The sequence below is a fragment of the Acomys minous genome, assembly GCF_964271855.1.
Source record: "Acomys minous genome assembly, chromosome: 4".
Taxonomy (NCBI): Eukaryota; Metazoa; Chordata; class Mammalia; order Rodentia; family Muridae; genus Acomys; species Acomys minous.
The window spans coordinates 25,252,299-25,271,099 of NC_140486.1; the positions used below are offsets into that span (position 1 = coordinate 25,252,299).

The following is an 18,801-nucleotide window of genomic DNA, read 5'->3' on the forward strand; positions in this document are numbered from 1 at the left end:
ATCATAACAGATATTATGAAAGACAAAATTAAGATAACAATTTTAAGATGATAATTAAATAACTGAAATAAAATCTTTCAATCACAGGTTAGAGAAATTCTTCAATACTCTGGATTCCACTTTATGAATCACAGAAGGGTCTCACTTGTTGTCCAGAAATGTGAAGCATCAATTGAGAAAATTCTACTTGACTGCAGGATCCACTATGAAAACAGACATTGTATGATCCATACAAAATTCAGCATCCACCTAGATGCCGAAAATCAATTCTTTCTGCAGAAGTCCTGTATATAAAGAAGTATAGAAAAAAACACAGAGCTGAGCCACCATTTTCATTAACACTTACAAACTGCATTGCATTAATTGCTTTACAATGAGGAGGACCTGACATATATTGGTGAGGAGATCCTCCCTCCACCTACAAGCTGCTACATCCCACAAATTCTCCCCCTTGCATGTGTCCTATCTCTCATCTGGGGGAAGTTGACTTTTCCTAGAAGCCCAGTCCTGACTCAGCTTTAGAGCATCTCAGACCCAAAGGAGAAGAGGACTAGAAATCATCACAGTGATTCTCTAGAGACAGAATATATTTTGGGGGATTAAGTATGCAGAAATGATTATGGAGAGAGAAAGAGAGGAATGCAGCTGAATTAAGGTGAAAAGAACATGTGTGTGGGTTTATTGGTGCTCATTAAGGAGTTGTTAGCACATCGCTGAGGAGAATGTGACTCAGATGATGCGGCAGGGAGGAGGGAGAGTGGAAGTGGAAGTGCTCCTGGGCTGCGCTGGCCCCTAGCAGTGTCAGGAAGCTGTCAACAAGGTCAGTAGACAAAGGTGGTCCCCAGAGAGTTCCCTCCTTAGCATTGGATTCAGCTGTGATGGATTTCCCAGGTCTAGGCTTGAGTATTCTGCTCCTTCAGAGGGATCTTTCTATTCAGGACCTGAGTTTGGAACTGTGTCATCTTGTTCACCAGCATGCTGCTTTTAGCAGTTCCTTATAATCCACTTAAATTAACTGGTGGGTACATTTGTAGAGTGCTCATTAGAGTTACACTGAAGGGTCAAATGAAAAATCAGGTTTGCAAATAAGAAATTAAAGGAAAGCTGCACGTGAGATCTCTGGCTTTAGTGGAAACAGAGTTTATTGTTTGTGTATGTTATGTCTAGGTCATCAGAAACAGGGTTTTTTTTTTTTTATCACGTCCCTTATAGTTTCCCTATTACTTAGGAAAAGCCAAAACATGTTATTACCTCACTGCATTGCAGAAAGCACATTCATTGCCATACGTGATTCCATTAGTTCCACAAACTGGGTCGTTTTCTCTGGTACAGACATATGGGGGTACGTTGTATTTACTGCAGTCTGGCTATTAGAATTAAAGAGACAATGCAAGGTTTATCATACACTGATCTTGGGAGGGGGGAGACATACAACAGAATGGTTCAATATTAAATTTTAAATATAAGCATTGGGGTACCCAAATTTAAATATAATTATATGTGTGTGTGTGTGTGTGTGTGTGTATGTGTGTGTGTGTGTGTTCATGCAAACATATGCACATGCATGCCACAACACTCATGTAGAGGGCTGAGGACAATTTGCAGGAGTCAGCCTCTCTTTCTACCCTAAGAGACCTGGAGATTGAACTCAGGGCATCAGTCTTGGTGTAAGGCATTTTTATCCACTGAGTAATCTTGACAGACCAAATATATTGTATTATTGATATATTTAATTTTTAAAACCATCTATTTACTTATTCTTTCTGTCTCTTGTCCTTCTGAACCACTCATGATAGACACATATGCTCATATATATGTGAGCTTTTGTACAGACGTGTAAGATCTTATATAGATGTTGATAGTGAGAGTACTCGTGATTTACAGAAAAAGGCAATAGTGTTTATTTTCTGGTGAATTTGCTTTTCCAACTTCTTTATTACTTTTTAATCTACTTAGTTGTTTAGGGCTAGAGTTCTTCTTCACATCTATATAACATAGGGTATTAATACTTAATAAATTATAATTAATCCACTCTTAAATAGATTATTCAACCTTCTTTCATTGCTAGAATAAAACTTTCCACTTTAAGTATCTTTTAATATATATTAGATACTTGTACACAGTAAGGATTCAGTACATTAATAGAATTTTTGAATAATGCTAAATAGCTCTATAGTGATAGAAAGACTATTATTATTATTTATGTATATGTGTATGTGTGTGCACCTGGGCATTTATATGCCCATGGAGGTCAGAGGAGATGGTTGACCCAATTTAAATGGAGTTATGGATAGTTCTGAGCTGTCATGTGTGCACCAATGTTGTTTCTCTACAAGAGCAGTAAGTGTTCTCAACCTCTGAGTCATCTCTCCAGCCTCTGGGAAGACATGTGTGACCTTCATGTATGATAATAATATAAGTATTGCTGTTTGATTTTAATTTTCTCCAGGTTTGTTCTATTATAGATTTTGTTTGCTGATGTTTAACATAAAAAATTACATTTAAAACATCGGACACATTGGTGCACGTCTTTGATCCTGTCACTTGGGAAGCAGAGGTGGGAGGATCTATGTGAGTTTGGGGCCAGTCTGGTCTACAAAGTGAGTTCTGAGACCGCCAGGGCTGTTACACAGAGAAATCTTGACTCAAAAAACATAGATATATGTATAATTTTTAATTAATATAATTTTAATTAATATAATTTTAAAAATTAAGTTTAAATACTATAATTTTAATTGATATAATTTAATTAAAAACTTATATTGGCAGCTTCTCCTCCCTCCAATTCTCCCACTTCTCCCTCCCCTCTTTCCCAGATCTACTCCTTCTCTGTTTCCCTTCAAAAAGAGTACCTTCCCTACCCCACCCAGGATATCAACCAAACACAGCATAACAAGTTACAGTAAGACTAGGCACAAATCCTAATATCAAGTCTAGACTATAGAATGCAGTAGGAAGAAAAAGGACCCCAACACATGAAAGAATCAGAGACACTCCATCTCCCAATGTTAGAAGTCCCACAAAAACACCAAGCAAATATCACAACATGCATGCAGAGGACCTAGCCCAGGCCCTTGCAGGCTCTGTGGTCGCTGTTTCAGTCTCTGTGAGCCCCTATGAGCCCTGCTTAGTGGATTCTGTGGACTGTGGCCCCATGGTGTCCCTAACCCCACCGGCTCCTGCAAAATTACCAAATTGAGCAGTGTTAACTTACCGGTGCCTGACCAAGGACTTTTTTTGAAGATACAAAAGTAGTTTCTGAAACCAGCAAACAAAAAAGAAGTGAAAAATATGAACAAAGAAAAATACAGTCGGCAATATGAAGTACCACAGCGGGTGGAGGAAGTAACCTGTGCAAATTGCTTTTTCATGACCTTCATGTAAGGACGGGAGAATCTGTGGGAGCAGTTAAATAACGTATGTGTACAATGAATTGAAAATGGAAACGTCATTGTTCACTAATTTCTCAAGCTTTCCTTTCAAAGACACCATAGTTTTTCTTCGTATGTGAAATAGCATACGCAGAGGAATAATGCCTCGTAGGAAAGTCGCTCAGTTTGTCTTGCATAAAGACATGTAGGAAAACTGACTACTATTTCATCTAGCCAATGGTCAGAACACTCTCCATACTTGAGTGGAGAGTAGGATAGGACTTTCTCACGTACTCTGGTGCCTCACATTTGACCATGCCCCCTGGAGGGGGAGACCTGGTGGCACTCGGAAGAAGGACAGCAGGTTACCGAGAAGAGACTTGATACCCTATGAGCATATACAGGGGGAGGTAATCCCCCTCAGGAACAGTCACAGGGGAGGGGAATAAGGGGAAAATGGGAGGGAGGGAAGAATAGGAGGATACAAGGGATGGGATAACCATTGAGATGTAACAAGAATAAATTTTTAAAAATTAAAAAAAAAAAGAGTTAGTATCTTAGGTCTAATCTTTCACAATTCCTTTATTTCCTCTGAACTTTAGGGCTGCTCAGTGAGAGGAATCACTGAGTTTTCTCTCTAAGCACAGACCTGGGCTTACAGGACTCAGCTGACAACAACCAAAAATAATGTCAAGACCAGCAGATCTGGAGACGCTGCACATCTCATACGCTACATTTACCCACACTGGAACACATCCTACAATATGGGAGTGGGGTAAATATCTCTGACCAAAGATCAATAATAACAACATAAAAGTCCAAAGTATTAGTCTTAAGATTTACTTTTAAAAGAGATAGTCTCTGTGCTGTCCAAGTTGGCCTGGACTTGTTGGACACAAGCAATTGTCCTTCCTCAGGTCTTTGAGGATCTGGCTTTCTGGGCACACACTGTTGTGACCAGTTCTACTACTGAGTCTAGGACACTTCCTACGCTCCCGTTCTCTATGACAGGACACGAGTAAAAACAATTCATTGGTGTAAGTTCTACAGAAAATTTGTAACATAATGCTTTTCATTTCATCAGGTGGATGTTTCTGATGCCAGTTTCAAAGTCCTGAGCTACAATGGGTGTTTCCAGCATTATATGCCTGGGATGGGGGATGGTAGAAAATGTACTTACCATAATAAAGGGGAAGCACCAAGGCCAGGATGAAAACAATTTTAATCCATAATAAAGAGGAAGGCATTTTATCAAGCCTGTGGAAGAATCATTAAGAGAATCTATGACACATTTCCATTCTTACAGACCAGGGAACTACCACACAGCCCTTCCCCAGATTCCTAATTATGGTTAACACGAATCTTCTTTTGTTCTTTTACTGATCCTCACAATCAATAAGACACAGAAGGCCGACGCTCATCATCCTCGCAGGGACCTGAGATGCCCACATTGTTCCTGTAAAGCATGATTTATTCTCCCTGCTAATGGCTCACTAAGCAGGAGACTCACTGCACTTTGTAATCTCAGAATTGCAGGAATGATTCTTTTAGAAAAAAGGACCTTGAAAATTTGTTAAGGCAACCTTAGGCTCCTGGACAGTCTCCAATGGTGTCTGTGTCCTCTCTCTGGAACAGCAAAGTTAGTTAGTGGAGACTCCAACAGCTCTGGGCACTAACGATGTTTTGTTTGCTTTCTCTTCTCTGTCACTTCCCTCCAGCTGCTGTTCTATTGCCTTTTTATTGAGAACCTTGTTCAGGAACAAGATCAAAACTCCAGCACAGATCAGTCATAGCAGAAGTCTGTGTTCCCCCTCTAGTCTGCCAAATAGCTCACAAGATACACCTCACTTGTTCCTCATAGTTATCTCAGCAGAAAGTTAGGTACAGTTTGGCCTGATTTACCCAGAGATGCAGGAAAGTGAAAGCAAGTGAGGGGGTGTGTGAAAGGACCTCAAGCTATTGGGTAAAGGACAAGAGAATAGAAGAGAAAAGAAGGATAAATTTAAAGACCTGGGACTGGACAATTCTATCCATGGTTTTGTCAGAAACATTGGATTGAATACTAAGATAAAACTGATATGGTTATACCTGGCAGGCTCAACAGGAAATTTTATTTTTATTGGATGTTTTGTTTTAAGGTGCATACCAGCATCCCACTTTGGGACTTGAAATGCTGTAGCACAAATTTACAGCTGGAGACTTTTTAACCAATGTCCCTTTCCACAGTGCTAACAGTGAATCTGCTTGTGTGAGAAGCCTGGGCTGTGGTGTGTTTGAAAAGGTCCCTGGAAGAGTCTCACAGCAGCCAGGGCAGGGAGTCCTGGCTGGAGGATGGAGACAGGATGCCAATGGCAGAAAGGAGGAAAGGATGACAAGGAGGGCAGCTGAGCCACAGGGGACAGTGTCCTAGGTTACAAAAGTCCATAACCTCCTGTGTCCTAGAATGAAGTGACAGGCACGGTAGGCCATGATGTAGGGATTCCTGAAATTCATCGTTAAACTTCTTCAGAGCCTGACATCTGGGAAAGCTTGGGAAGTTGCAGTTCCTGAGTTCTAACCCTGTCTCTGACCTGTACACTATAACCAGGCTTCATAATCCTCAGTGGTCTCACTGTGTAGCACCGCCTGGGTTGAATTCAGAAATCTTGCCACCTGACGCCTGGGATTCCTGTTTGTGCCACCATGCCCAAACCATCTTTGTAAAAAATAGGTTGTTATGTAGAAGTCATTAGAAAGATAAACAAACATGGATCACAGTGAGTCATGTTTATATATTTACTGATATTTATACATATGTATGTGTTTATAGGTACACACATGTAGAGCGAATTTCATCTTGCACACTCACTGTGCATTGCAGTGTTACATGGGACATCTCTATAAAAGTCTATTTTATGTCTTATCTCTTACATTCTCTTTCTCCCTCTCCCTCTAAGTTGTCATTCTTCCCCTAGATAAATTCCCTCATACTTTCTACATTGTGTTAAATTTATCATTAAGCAAAATAAAAATAACCAAAGTACAGGTTGTATAAAATAATGGAATATGATATGATGCTTGTGTAACACATGTTTATATTGAGTAATTTTTAAATGGTGGAGACATATGTTACCAAAGCTATAATGACCTTATGATGCAAAGCTTCAGAGTGCTTGTACAGTCTTGAAGTCCACAGCACACTGATGTCCCTCCTGCACAAAAGCACAATGAGCGGACCCCCTCGGTCCTCACCAGCTCTTAGCAGTCTTTATGGGATCCCCATTCTGCTTTCTGTGCTTTCGTCTGTATTTGTGGTAACTGCACACGTTTGTGGGATGCAGTGTAATAGTTCAGCGTGTATGATATGCAAGTGAGGGGACAGGTCACGGGAACTGGCACCTCTATCACCTCAGACATCCTTTATTTATCCTGAAAATAATAAAAATAATTTCTCCCTCCTGTTCTGAAATATTCAAATACCTGCTGCCTCCCATTGTTAGATAGGATGCTGGTGAAAGCAGAATCAGGGAGTGCAGGGATGAGTCAGCAGTTAAGGGGTCTGACTGCTCTTCCAGAGGGCCTGGGTTCAATTCCCAGAGACCGCATGGCTGGCAACCTTCTGTAACCCTACTTCCAAGGAATCCCAACATTATTGTGGTTTGAATGACAATGGCCCTAAAAAGCGTATATATGTGAATGTCTAGTCCCTTGTGGATGAACTGTTTGAGAAAGATTAGGAGATGGCAGAGGTATGTCACTGAAGTTAGGTATGAAATTTCAAAAGCCCATGCCAGTCCTAGTCCCCTGCCCCCCCCCTCTCTCTGTCACTCTCTCTCCCTCTCTGTCTCTCTGTCTTTGTTTCTGTCTCTCTCTTTCTGTCTCTGTCTCTCTGTGTCTCTGTCTCTTTCTGTCTGTGTCTGTGTCTCTGTGTCTCTGTCTCTGTCTCTCTCTCTCTGTCTCTCTCTCTCTCTCTCTCTCTCTCTCTCTCTCTCTCTCTCTCCCTCTCTGTCTCTCTGTCTCTGACTGTCTCTCTCTCTGTCTTTGTGTCTGTCTCTCTCTTTCTCTCTCTGTCTCTCTTTCTCTCTGTCTCTCTGTGTCTCTGTGTCTCTCTCTGTCTCTCTCTCTGTCTCTCTCTCTCTCTGTCTCTCTCTCTGTGTCTCTCTGTGTCTCTCTCTCTCTCTCTGTCACTCTCTCTCTCTCTCTGTCACTCTCTCTCCCTCTCTGTCTCTCTGTCTCTCTCTCTGTCTTTGTGTCTGTCTCTCTCTTTCTGTCTTTCTCTCTCTCTTTCTCTCTGTCTCTCTGTGTCTCTGTGTCTCTCTCTGTCTCTCTGTGTCTCTGTGTCTCTCTCTGTCTCTCTCTCTGTCTCTCTCTCTCTCTGTCTCTCTCTCTGTGTCTCTCTGTGTCTCTCTCTCTCTCTCTGTCACTCTCTCTCTCTCTGTCACTCTCTCTCCCTCTCTGTCTCTCTGTCTCTCTCTCTGTCTTTGTGTCTGTCTCTCTCTTTCTGTCTTTCTCTCTCTCTTTCTCTCTGTCTCTCTGTGTCTCTGTGTCTCTCTCTGTCTCTCTCTGTCTCTCTGGCTCTCTCTGTGTCTCTCTCTGTCTCTGTCTCTCTCTCCCTCTCTGTCTCTCTGTCTCTCTCTGTCTGTCTCTCTCTGTGTCTTTGTGTCTGTCTCTCTCTTTCTGTCTCTGTCTCTCTGTCTCTCTCTCTCTGTCTCTCTCTCTCTCTGTCTCTCTCTCTCTCTCTCTGTCTCTGTCTCTGTCTCTCTCTCTCTCTCTCTCTCTCTCTCTCTGTCTCTCTCTCTCTCTCTCTCTCTCTCTCTCTCTCTCTCTCTCTCTGTCTCTCTCTCTTTCCCTGCTCTCTTTGGATCAGGAGGTAAAGCTCTTAGCTACTTCTCCAGCACCATGCCTGCCTGCTGTATCTCTACCCAACATGATGGCAATGGACTGACACTCTGAAATGGTAAGCAAGGCCACCACTTATATATTTTCCTCTATAAGAATTTCCCTAACCATGGTGTCTCTTGACAGCAATAGAACAGTAGTTTAGATACACAATCTCATCTGTTTCTGTGGGCACCTGGCTCAATTGGGTTTTACAGAAATAAAAGCAAGTAAAACATCCATGCATATGAACTAATAACATAAAATTTTACAAGTGAGAATGAAAGAGCAAATAGGGTACAAGTGCCAGTTGCAACTGAAGCCTGAAAAGCCGTTCCTAGGAAGAAGATTGTACCTTGTCCTGTACATTGGTGTGGGTTGAGCTAGCCTGAAGCAGCCCTCTATTCCATGTCTGCCGGCTACCACTTGGAGCAAGTGTGGAAATAACAAAGGGAGAGATATTCCAGGTACATGGGAAATTACTGAACATTGCTATTTTTTTTTTTACATAGTCATAGAGGAAAGAGAGTTCATACATCAAAGTAACCCAGATCCTTACAAACAATGAATTTAAGATGGCTTGACAAAGAAACTGATGCCTTTCAATGGGACAAATGTACCTGAAATTGTTCATTTTTCCCAGATGAATCACTGCTTGGACATGTAGATCAATGGAATGGAGTACAATAGAGACTAGACTAGAACATTCTCTACAAATACTGCCAAATACCACCTCATGACTTTTGATAAAGACAATATTATGTGCACACACACATACACATGCACACACTCACACATATACACACCATACACACACAGGCACACACATGCACACACCATACACACACATGCACTCACAGGTACACACATCACACACAGACAAACACGTACACACATGCACACATACACAAAGGCGCGCAAGCGTGTGCGCGTGTGCGCGCACACACACACACACACACACACACATCCATCCATTTGGTGGATGCAGCAAACTCCAAGAAGCAAGCCCTAACAAGCAAGCTTCAACATGTTTTTTTTTTCTCTCACAGCTTATATATCTCAGCAAAAGATTTCAAGCAGTACAAAAATCACAATGTAGTTAGATTCTTCTTTAAGGAATTGATTGCAATGAGTATATGTAGAAAAATACGTTTCCCGATACCCTTGCATGAATAAACATTACATAGTACAGATAAAAATAGTATCCCAAGAACCCAGATACATTCACAACTAAGCAACTTGTTGTAGGTTAACAAAATGTAAGCAAGCTAGGTAATTTCCTCAGCCCACTCTTCTCACTGGCATGCTGCAATTTTCAGTTACAAAGAAACAAAATCAATTACCTTATTATTTATCTTTAAAAGTAATCTTATAAGCATCTTAGAAGAATCATAAATCTAAAGTTTTATATAAAAACATCCAGTCATTTCTACTTTAAGTCCTCAGGGTGCATATCTACTCATTAACAATTTTTTATTAAATCATATCAGGAAGCTGAGGGCAAAAAGGGGCACAAGAAATTAATCATCACCTTGATCACCAGCCCAGCTTTGTCAAGAAAGGCATGTCAGTTGGTAATAGTTTGGCTGCCATTGTTTTTGTTCCATGACCTTAAAAACATCCCCCATTCAATAATTAAAAGTGTGCCTTCTTGAAAACTAGTTTGTTCCCTAAGATTTGCTAAGTCGAAGCCGCCAACAAAAGCATCTTAACATACCTTTACTAACAATCTGCTTCTCCAAATTCTTTCTAAGGGTGGTGGTCATTGCTAACAATCTACTAAGTTCTTTCTGAGGGTGGTGGATGAATCATATATCTGTTCCAGAATAAAAGATTTTTAAAGGTCCAGGAGGGGCTAGAGAAATGGCTCAGTGGTTAAGAGCACCGCCTGCTCTTCCAAAGGTCCTGAGTTCAATTACCAGCAACCACATGGTGGCTCACAACCATCTATAATGTAACCTGATGCCCTCTTCTGGCCTGCAGGTATACAAGCAGACAACACTGTATACATAATAATAAATAAACTTAAAAATAAAAATCCAGGAGGAGAGAAGGGCAGAGGAAGGGGGAGGGAGAGGGAGAGAGAGGAAGCCAAATCAACTGGAATGATGTGGGCTTTTTAAATCTTAAAGCCCACCAAAGTAACACACCTCCTCCAACCAGGCCATGCCTTCTAATCCTTCCTCAAATGTTCCACCAACTGGGGACCAATCATTGAAACAGATGGACCTGTGAGGCCATGCTCACTCAAACCACCACAGATGAAGAAGAGCTTCTGCTATCTCACTGTAGCCGCCTCTCTGATGGACCCACTACTGTATTTTAAACTTCCCTTGATTTATGACATTCTTTGTTCAGTAAGACTATAAAGTCAATGACAGCATGTCCATGATGAAACATGGAATTTTGGGTAATAGTGTTCACATACCTATAATGGCTCAAAAAAAATCTTATTCCCTTCAAGGTGAGAGCGGTGTTTTTTGCATCAACAAATTACAATTTCTAGAAGTGTTCACTTACTTTAATCATTTGCCTCCAAGAGAAAGGATTCTTAATAAAGATAAAATTTATTTAACATTTTATTGAATGAAACATTTATGATTACAAATCAAACTGAATATTATCAAACACAAAATTAAGATAACAATTTTAAACCAATAATTAAATAATTGAAATAAAATCTTTCAATCACAGGTTGGAGAAATTCTTCAATACTCTATATTTCACTTTATCAATCACAGAAGGCTTCACTTATTGTCTAGAAATGTGAAGCATCAATTGAGAAAATTCTACTTGACTGCAGGATCCACTATGAAAAGGGACGATGACAAGACCTTGCACATAGTATGATCTGTACAAAAGTCAGCATTCACCACGATGCCAAAAACTAATTTTTCTTGTAGCGCTTCTGTAAACAAAGCAGTCATAAGAAAAAAAAACACAGAACTGAGCCACCATTTCCATTAGCTCTTGTAAGTTGCATTGCATTAATTGCTTTACAATGAGGAGGACTTGACATATATTGATGAGGAGATCCACCCTCCACCTACAAGCTGCTGCATCCCACAAATTCTCCCCCTTGCATGTGTCCTATCTCTCATCTGGGGGGAGCTGACTTTTCCTAGAAGCCCAGTCCTGACTCAGCTTTAGAGCATCTCAGACCCAAAGGAGAAGAGGACTAGAAATCATCACAGTGATTCTCTAGAGGCAGAATATATTTTGGGGGATTAAGTATGCAGAAATGATTATAGAGAGAGAAAGAGAGGAATGCAGCTGAATTAAGGTAAAAAGAACATGTGTGTGGGTTTATTGGAGTTCATTAAGGAGTTGTTAGCACATCGCTGAGGAGAATGTGACTCAGATGATGCGGCAGGGAGGAGGGAGAGCGGAAGTGGAAGTGCTCCTGGGCTGCGCTGGCCCCTAGCAGTGTCAGGAAGCTGTCAACAAGGTCAGTAGACAAAGGTGGTCCCCAGAGAGCTCCCTCCTTAGCATTGGATTCAGCTGTGATGGATTTCCCAGGTCTAGGCTTAAGTATTCTGCTCCTTCAGAGGGATCTTTCTATTCAGGACCTGAGTTTGGAACTGTGTCATCTTGTTCACCAGCATGCTGCTTTTAGCAGTTCCTTATAATCCACTTAAATTAACCGGTGGGTACATTTGTAGAGTGCTCATTAGAGTTACACTGAAGGGTCAAATGAAAAATCAGGTTTGCAAATAAGAAATTAAAGGAAAGCTGCACGTGAGATCTCTGGCTTTAGTGGAAACAGAGTTTATTGTTTGTGTATGTTATGTCTTGGTCATCAGAAACAAGGTTTTCTATCATGTCCTTACAATTTCCCTATTACTTAAGAAAAGCCAATATTTAATCACCTGTTCTTACCTCATTGCATTGCAGAAAATACATTTATTGCCATAGGTGAGTCCATTAGTTGCACAAATCGGTCTCCATTCTCTGCCACACTGAATCGTGGTTCTGTGGTAGTGTTTGCAGTACGACTGTCAGACATGGAGAGACAATGCAAGGTTTATCCTATAGATATCTTTGTGTAGGGAAAAAGACACACAACAGAATGGTTCAATATTAAGTTTTAAATACAAACATTGTGGCAACCAAACTCAAATGAGCTGTACATACATAATTACATTTATTTATTTTGTGTATTGTGCACAGATGTGTGTGCATGTTCATGCATGCATATGCACATGCATGACACAACATTTAGGTAGAGGTCAGAGGAAAATTTGGAGGAGTTAGTCTCTTCTACCGTATAGGTCTTGGGGATTGAACTCAGGTCATTGGGCTTGGTGGCAGACACCTTTATCCACTGGGCAATCTGGCCAGATCAAATATATTGTATTATTGAGATAAGTGACAATAAAACTAAGCACAAACCCATATATCAAGGCTGGAAAAGGGAACCTGGTAGGAGTAAACAGGTCCCAAAAGGGGGTGAAGGAGTCAGAGACACCCCATCTCCCAATGTTAGAAGTCCCACAAAAACACCAAGCTAACATCACAACATGCAGGCAGAGGACCTAGCCCAGGCCCTTGCAGGCCCTGTGGTTGCTGTTTCAGTCTCTCTGAGCCCTTATGAGCCCTGCTCAGGAGATGCTGTGGACTGTGATCCCAATGGTGTCCTCAACCCTTCTGGCTTCTACAAAATTGCCAAATTAAGCAGTGTTAACTTACCAGTACCTTATCACGGGTTTCCCTTGAGGATACAAAAGTAGTTTCTGAAAACAGCAGACAAAAAAAGAAGTCAAGGATACAAAAAATGAGAAAATACAGTCCACAATGTGAAGTACCACAGCGGGTGGAGGAAGTAACCTGTGCAAATTGCTTTTTCATGACCTTCAAAGTAAGGAGCTGAGAATTTGTGGGAACAGTAAAATAATGTATGTGTAGAATGAGTTGAAAATGGAAACGTCATTGTTCACTAATTTCTCAAGCTTTCCTTTCAAAGACACCATAGGTTTTCCTCATATGTGAAACAGCATAAGGAGAGGAATAATGCCGCGTAAGAAAGTCACTCTCTTTGCCTTGCATAAAGACATGTAGGAAAACTGACTACTATTTCATTATTAAGATTTAGTCTAGGTCTAATCTTTCATAATTCCTTTATGTCCTCTGAACTTTAGGGCTGCTCAGTGAGAGGAATCACTGAGTTTTCTCTCTAAGCACAGACCTGGGCTTACAGGACTCAGCTGACAACAACCAAAGACAATGTCAAGAACAGCAGATTTGGAAGACGCTGCACATCTCATATGCTACATTTCCCCACACTGGATCACATCCTACAATATGGGAGTGGGGTAAGTATCTCTGACCAAAGATCAATAATAACAACATAAAAAATCCAAAGTATTATTCTTAAGATTTGCTTTTAAAAGAGATAGTCTCTGTCCTGTCCAAGATGGCCTGGACTTGTTGGACACAAGCAATTCTCCTTCCTCAGGTCTTTGAGGATCTGGCTTTCTGGGCACACACTGTTGTGACCAGTTCTACTACTGAGTCTAGGACACTTCCTACGCTCCTGTTCTCTATGACAGGACATGAGTAAAAACAATTCATTGGTGTAAGTTCTACAGAAAATTTGTAACATAATGCTTTTCATTTCATCAGGTGGATGCTTCTGATCCCAGTTTCAAAGTCCTGAGCTACAATGGGTGTTTCCAGCATTATATGCCTGGGATGGGGGATGGTAGAAAATGTACTTACCATAATAAAGGGGAAGCACCAAGGCCAGGATGAAAACAATTTTAATCCATAATAAAGAGGAAGGCATTTTATCAAGCCTGTGGAAGAATCATTAAGAGAAACTATGACACATTTCCATTCTTACAGATCAGGGAACTACCACACAGCCCTTCCCCAGATTCCTAATTACGGTTAACACGAATCTTCTTTTGTTCTTTTACTGAACCTCATAATCAATAAGACACAGAAGGCCGACGCTCATCATCCTCGCAGGGACCTGAGATGCCCACATTGTTCCTGTAAAGCATGATTTATTCTCCCTGCTAATGGCTCAGCTAAGCAGGAGACTCACTGCACTTCAAGACATATCACATTGTAATCTCAGTATTGCAGGAATAGTTCTTTTAGAAAGAAGGACCATAAGAAATTGTTAAGGCAACCTTAGGCTCCTGGACAATCTCCAGTGGTGTCTGTGTCCTCTCTCTGGAACAGCAAAGTTAGTGGAGACTCCAACAGCTCTGGGCACTAACGATGTTTTGCTTGCCTTCTCTTCTCTGTCACTTCCCTCCAGCTGCTGTTCTATTGCCTTTTTATTGAGAACCTTGTTCGGGAACAAGATCAAAACTCCAGCACAGATCAGTCATAGCAGAAGTCTGTGTTCTTTCTGGAGGCTGCCAAATAGCTCACAAGATACTTGCTCTTGTTTTTCAATTATTCACTTTACATCCTAGTCATAACCCCCTCTCTCCTCCACTCCAGGCCTCACACTCCCTCCTTGTTTCTCCTACCCCTCTCCTCCACCCCTCAGAGAAGGGAAGCCCCCTTTACTCACCCACCCCCACCATATCGAATTGCGTGAGGCCTGAGCACATCCTCTTCCTATGTGGTCTTTACAGGCAGCCCCACCAGGGGAAAGTGATCAAAAAGCAGGCAACAGAATCCATGCCAGAACCAGCCCCCATTCTCCTTACTAGGGGACCCTTATGAGGATCAAGCTGCCTGTGGGTTACATGCATGGTCCTTGGTTGGAGCTTCAGTCTCCATAGCCTCCCTCCCCACTGCCCCCACCCCGGAGACTGGTTAGTTGGCTGCTGGTCTTCTTGTAGAGCTCCTGTCCCATATGAGTCTTTCTATCCTTCCATCCACTCTTCCTTAGAACTCTCTGGACTCCATCCAGTGTTTGGCCATACATCTCTGTTGCTAAGTGGAGCCACTAGAGGACAGCTATACTAGGCTCTCACCGGTAAGCATAGCAGAACACTGTTAACAATGTCAGAGGCTCTCTGTCTCCCATGGGGAGGGTCTCAGGTTGGGTCAGGCATTGGTTGGACATTTCCTCAGTCTCTGCCTTATTTTTTTCCCCTGTACATCTTGTAGACAGGCTAAGTATTGGGTCAACATTTTTGTGGGTACGTTGGTGTTCTCCTCCTTCTGGTAGGAGTCATGTGTTGCTAGTAGAGGGTGGCCTCTTCAGTGTCCATGATCCTGCTACTAGGAATCTCAGCTAGAGTCACCTTCATGTCCTCCCAGGAGACTACCTTGTCATAGCTCTTCAGCGTGTTACAGAGAATCCCTCACCTAAGATTTCTCTTCTCTCTGAGAGCCTTTGTCTTCTTGTTCCCACTCTCTCCAAGCCTGATATTGACCCTCATTTCTCTTCGTGTGCCCATTCCTACCCTGTTCCCTTTAACCATTTTTTGCTGTATATTCTACTTCCATTTCTGAGTGAGATTTAAGCATCCTACCTTGGGTCCTTCTTGTTATTACCTTCTTTGGGTCTGTGAATTATAGTATGGTTATCCTGTACTCTATGCCTAAAATCCAACTGTGAGTACATACCATGTGTGTCTTTCTGGGTCTCGGCTACTTCACTCAGGATGATATTTTCTTTCTTTTTTTTTTTTTTTTACTTTTAATATACTTTATTAATTTATTCATATTACATCTTAATTGTTATCCCATCCCTTGTATCCTCTCATTCCTCCCTCCCTCCCATTTTCCCCTGACTGTGACTGAGGAGGACCTCTTCCCCCTGTATATGCTCAAAGGATGATATTTTCTAGGTCCATTCATTTGCTCGCAAACTATACAATTTCCCTTTTTTTCAATAGCTGAGTAGTATTCTATTGTGTAAATGTACTACTTTGTCTTTGTCCATTCTTCTGTTGAGGGACATCTGAGTTGTTTCCTGTTTCTGGTATTAGGAATAAAGTGGCTATGGACATAGTTGAGCAAATGTCCTTGTATGGTGGAACATCTTTTGGGTATATTCCCAGGAGTGGGTCTTCAGGTAGAGCTATTCCCCAATTTCCTGAGAAATCTCTGACTGATTTCCAGAGTGGTTGTACAAGTTTGAACTCCTACTACCAATGGAGGAGTGTTCTCCTTTCTCCACATCCTTGCCAACATCTGCCGTCACTGTGTTTTTTATCTTAGCCATTCTATGGGCATAAGATGGAATCTCAGTTGTTTTAATTTGCATTTCCTTGATGAGTAAGGACATTGAGCATTTATTTAAGTGCTTCTCAGACATTTGATACTCCTCTGATGAGAATTCTCTGTTTAACTCTGTACCCCAATTTTTTTTGGTTTGTTGGTGTTTAATTTCCTGAGTTCTTTATATATTTTGAATATTAGCTCTTTGTCAGATGTAGGATTGGTGAAGATCTTTTCCCAGTCTGTAGGCTGTTCTTTTGTTCTGTTGACAGTATCCTTTGCCTTACAGAAGATTTTTGGTTTCATGAGATCCCATTTATCAATTGCTTATGTTAGGGCCTGAGCTATTGGTGTTTTGCTCAGGAAATTGTCTCCTGTGTCATTGAGTTCAAGAACCTTCCCCACTTTCTCTTCTAATAGATTTAGTGTTTCTGGTTTTATGTTGTGGTCTTTGATCCACTTGTGTTTGAGATTTGTGCAGGATGATTGATATGGATCTATTTTCATTTTTCTACATATAGACATCCAGTTAGACCAACACCATTTGTTGAAGATGCTTTTCCCTCCATTGTTTGGTTTTGACTTCAATAAAATACTCGCAAATCAAATCCAAGAACACATTAAACATATCATCCACCATGATCAAGAAGGTTTTATCCCAAGCTTGCAGGGGTGGTTCAATATACAAAAATACATCAATATTATCTACCATATAAACAAACTGAAAGAAAGAAAGAAAGAAAGAAAGAAAGAAAGAAAGAAAGAAAGCAAGCCACATGATCATTGCTGGGAGCAGTTGCATGCTGGATTGGCAGAAGCAAGCCAGTGAGCTTCCGGGAGGCAGCCCACTCGTTTTTTGCAAGGCAGACAAATGGGTGTATCCCTGGTTTAGGCAAGGCCCCAAAGATCTTGTCTCAAGACTGCTTCTTGCTGCTATACTGCCTTTCCATGGTTGTCTCATACATCTGACGTGGCAGAGGCCCCCTCCCTTGTCTATTGTTTCACTCTGTTGGGCAGATTTCCAGAAGATTATTTTGAAGATGTACTTTTGTGACATGTTGTTATTTAAACAAATCAATGATTTCATAATCCCTGATGATGATTTTAAAGAATTTCTGATTTGATTCAAGTAATCTTAAAGTTTTCTTGCAGCATAGCAAAAACTGCTAGGATCTCTGTGAACCTCCGTACGTCAAGTACTTGATTTACACCAAGAAGGAAAATAAGATTGAAACAAATTAATAGTCATGGAGATACATTCACAATAAGAAAGACCATATGAATATAGAAACAAAGAATAAATGGTTAGCTATACAAGACAAGACTTGCATATTTCTTAGAAAAACTTTGACATAAAAAACTTGCTTTGAACACATAATGCACATTTGAAATAAGAAAAAGATACAACTTCTGCTGTTAACTCGTTATGAGCATGTACTTAAAAACCACTGCTTTGAACTTATAATAAACAAAGTATCTAGTTAGATATTAGGATCAATAGTCCTACTGTGCTACTCCCAAATTTGATCCCCCACAAAAACAGAAAACCACCATAGGAAACCACTGTAAATGCAAGAGGAATCTGTAATTCAGCTCTGGCCTGGGTCGCACTCAATCTCCCAAATCCAAGGTCTCAGGAGTGACCCTGCAGTCTTGATCTGAGGACCTTTTTTCCTCCAAGTGTCCCTCAAGCAGAAAAGGGTGCCAAGACCACCCATGGCTTAACTTCCTTTGTTCCCCCTGCTGGGGCTGTCCGTTGCTAGGTAACGCTATCTCTGGTGAGGCTAAAGCTCTTTATCTCTTTAAGTCTGAACTTTGTCAGGTAGACCCTTTGTGGCACCGGTTGCTTATTAGGGAGCTCAGAAGGCTCTGCTCTGGTGTCAAAGCAAGCACTTTCAAAATAGGCCATTTGTGGCACCGGTTGGTTTGGCTCCCGTCTGTGTTAAAGCACTTCTCCGATTCTGCTGCTTTCTTTTATGCTCTTTCTTTCAACTGCAACTCCTTCTTTATGTAACAATTATATCTGTTTTTAAATGAGGTAATTTTTTTCATAAAGAACCTTTGTATTAGAGTGTATAAAAATCCAAGACAGAATTATACAGTTGTTGAAGCCATCTGCTCCATCCAAAAATGTGTCTGACTGTCTATGTGTCTAATTGTCTGAATATATTGTATGTATGCATGCATGCATGAACATATTTATATCTGTATGTTTACAAATATGTGGATGAATGGTGTCTTTGGGATATGTCTTGTTTGTCTATTGATTGTACGTGTGCATGTGTGTGTGTGAGGTTCATAAATCATTGCTTGCTTTGTCTGCCAAATTTGTGCTTTTAATTTTAGTAAGGAAGGGATAAGCAGTTTGAGTGCTTTATTGGCTTTTTAAAATAGGTCTCTCTAACTTCCAACAAACTGCTGTGCACTGCTTAGCCATCAA

The 18,801-nt window shown here is 41.0% G+C and overlaps 2 protein-coding genes across 3 annotated transcripts in view; both read right to left on the bottom strand.

Annotated features, from left to right (window-relative positions):
• Positions 1 to 150: 150 nt before the first annotated feature.
• On the bottom strand, positions 151 to 4,813 carry LOC311595906 (serine protease inhibitor Kazal-type 10-like). Its single transcript, XM_084778999.1, has 4 exons — positions 4,552 to 4,813; positions 3,215 to 3,258; positions 1,252 to 1,367; positions 151 to 284 (listed from the first exon to the last, which is right to left on the bottom strand). The coding sequence occupies exons 1-4, from the start codon at positions 4,616 to 4,618 to the stop codon at positions 239 to 241; spliced, it is 273 nt and encodes a 90-aa protein (XP_084635125.1). The 5' UTR covers positions 4,619 to 4,813; the 3' UTR covers positions 151 to 238.
• Positions 4,814 to 10,949: 6,136 nt separating this feature from the next.
• The window catches only part of LOC311596929 (serine protease inhibitor Kazal-type 10-like), a 16,393-nt gene continuing 8,541 nt past the window's right edge, over positions 10,950 to 18,801 (bottom strand). For both annotated transcript variants that reach the window (XM_084780839.1, XM_084780840.1), the window contains exons 2-5: positions 13,947 to 14,023; positions 12,918 to 12,961; positions 12,108 to 12,223; positions 10,950 to 11,136 (exon numbers count right to left, since the gene is read on the bottom strand). In XM_084780839.1, coding sequence (XP_084636965.1) covers positions 11,091 to 11,136; positions 12,108 to 12,223; positions 12,918 to 12,961; positions 13,947 to 14,023 — 283 coding nt within the window. In that variant the 3' untranslated portion in view covers positions 10,950 to 11,090. The remainder of the gene's footprint in view (positions 11,137 to 12,107; positions 12,224 to 12,917; positions 12,962 to 13,946; positions 14,024 to 18,801) is intronic.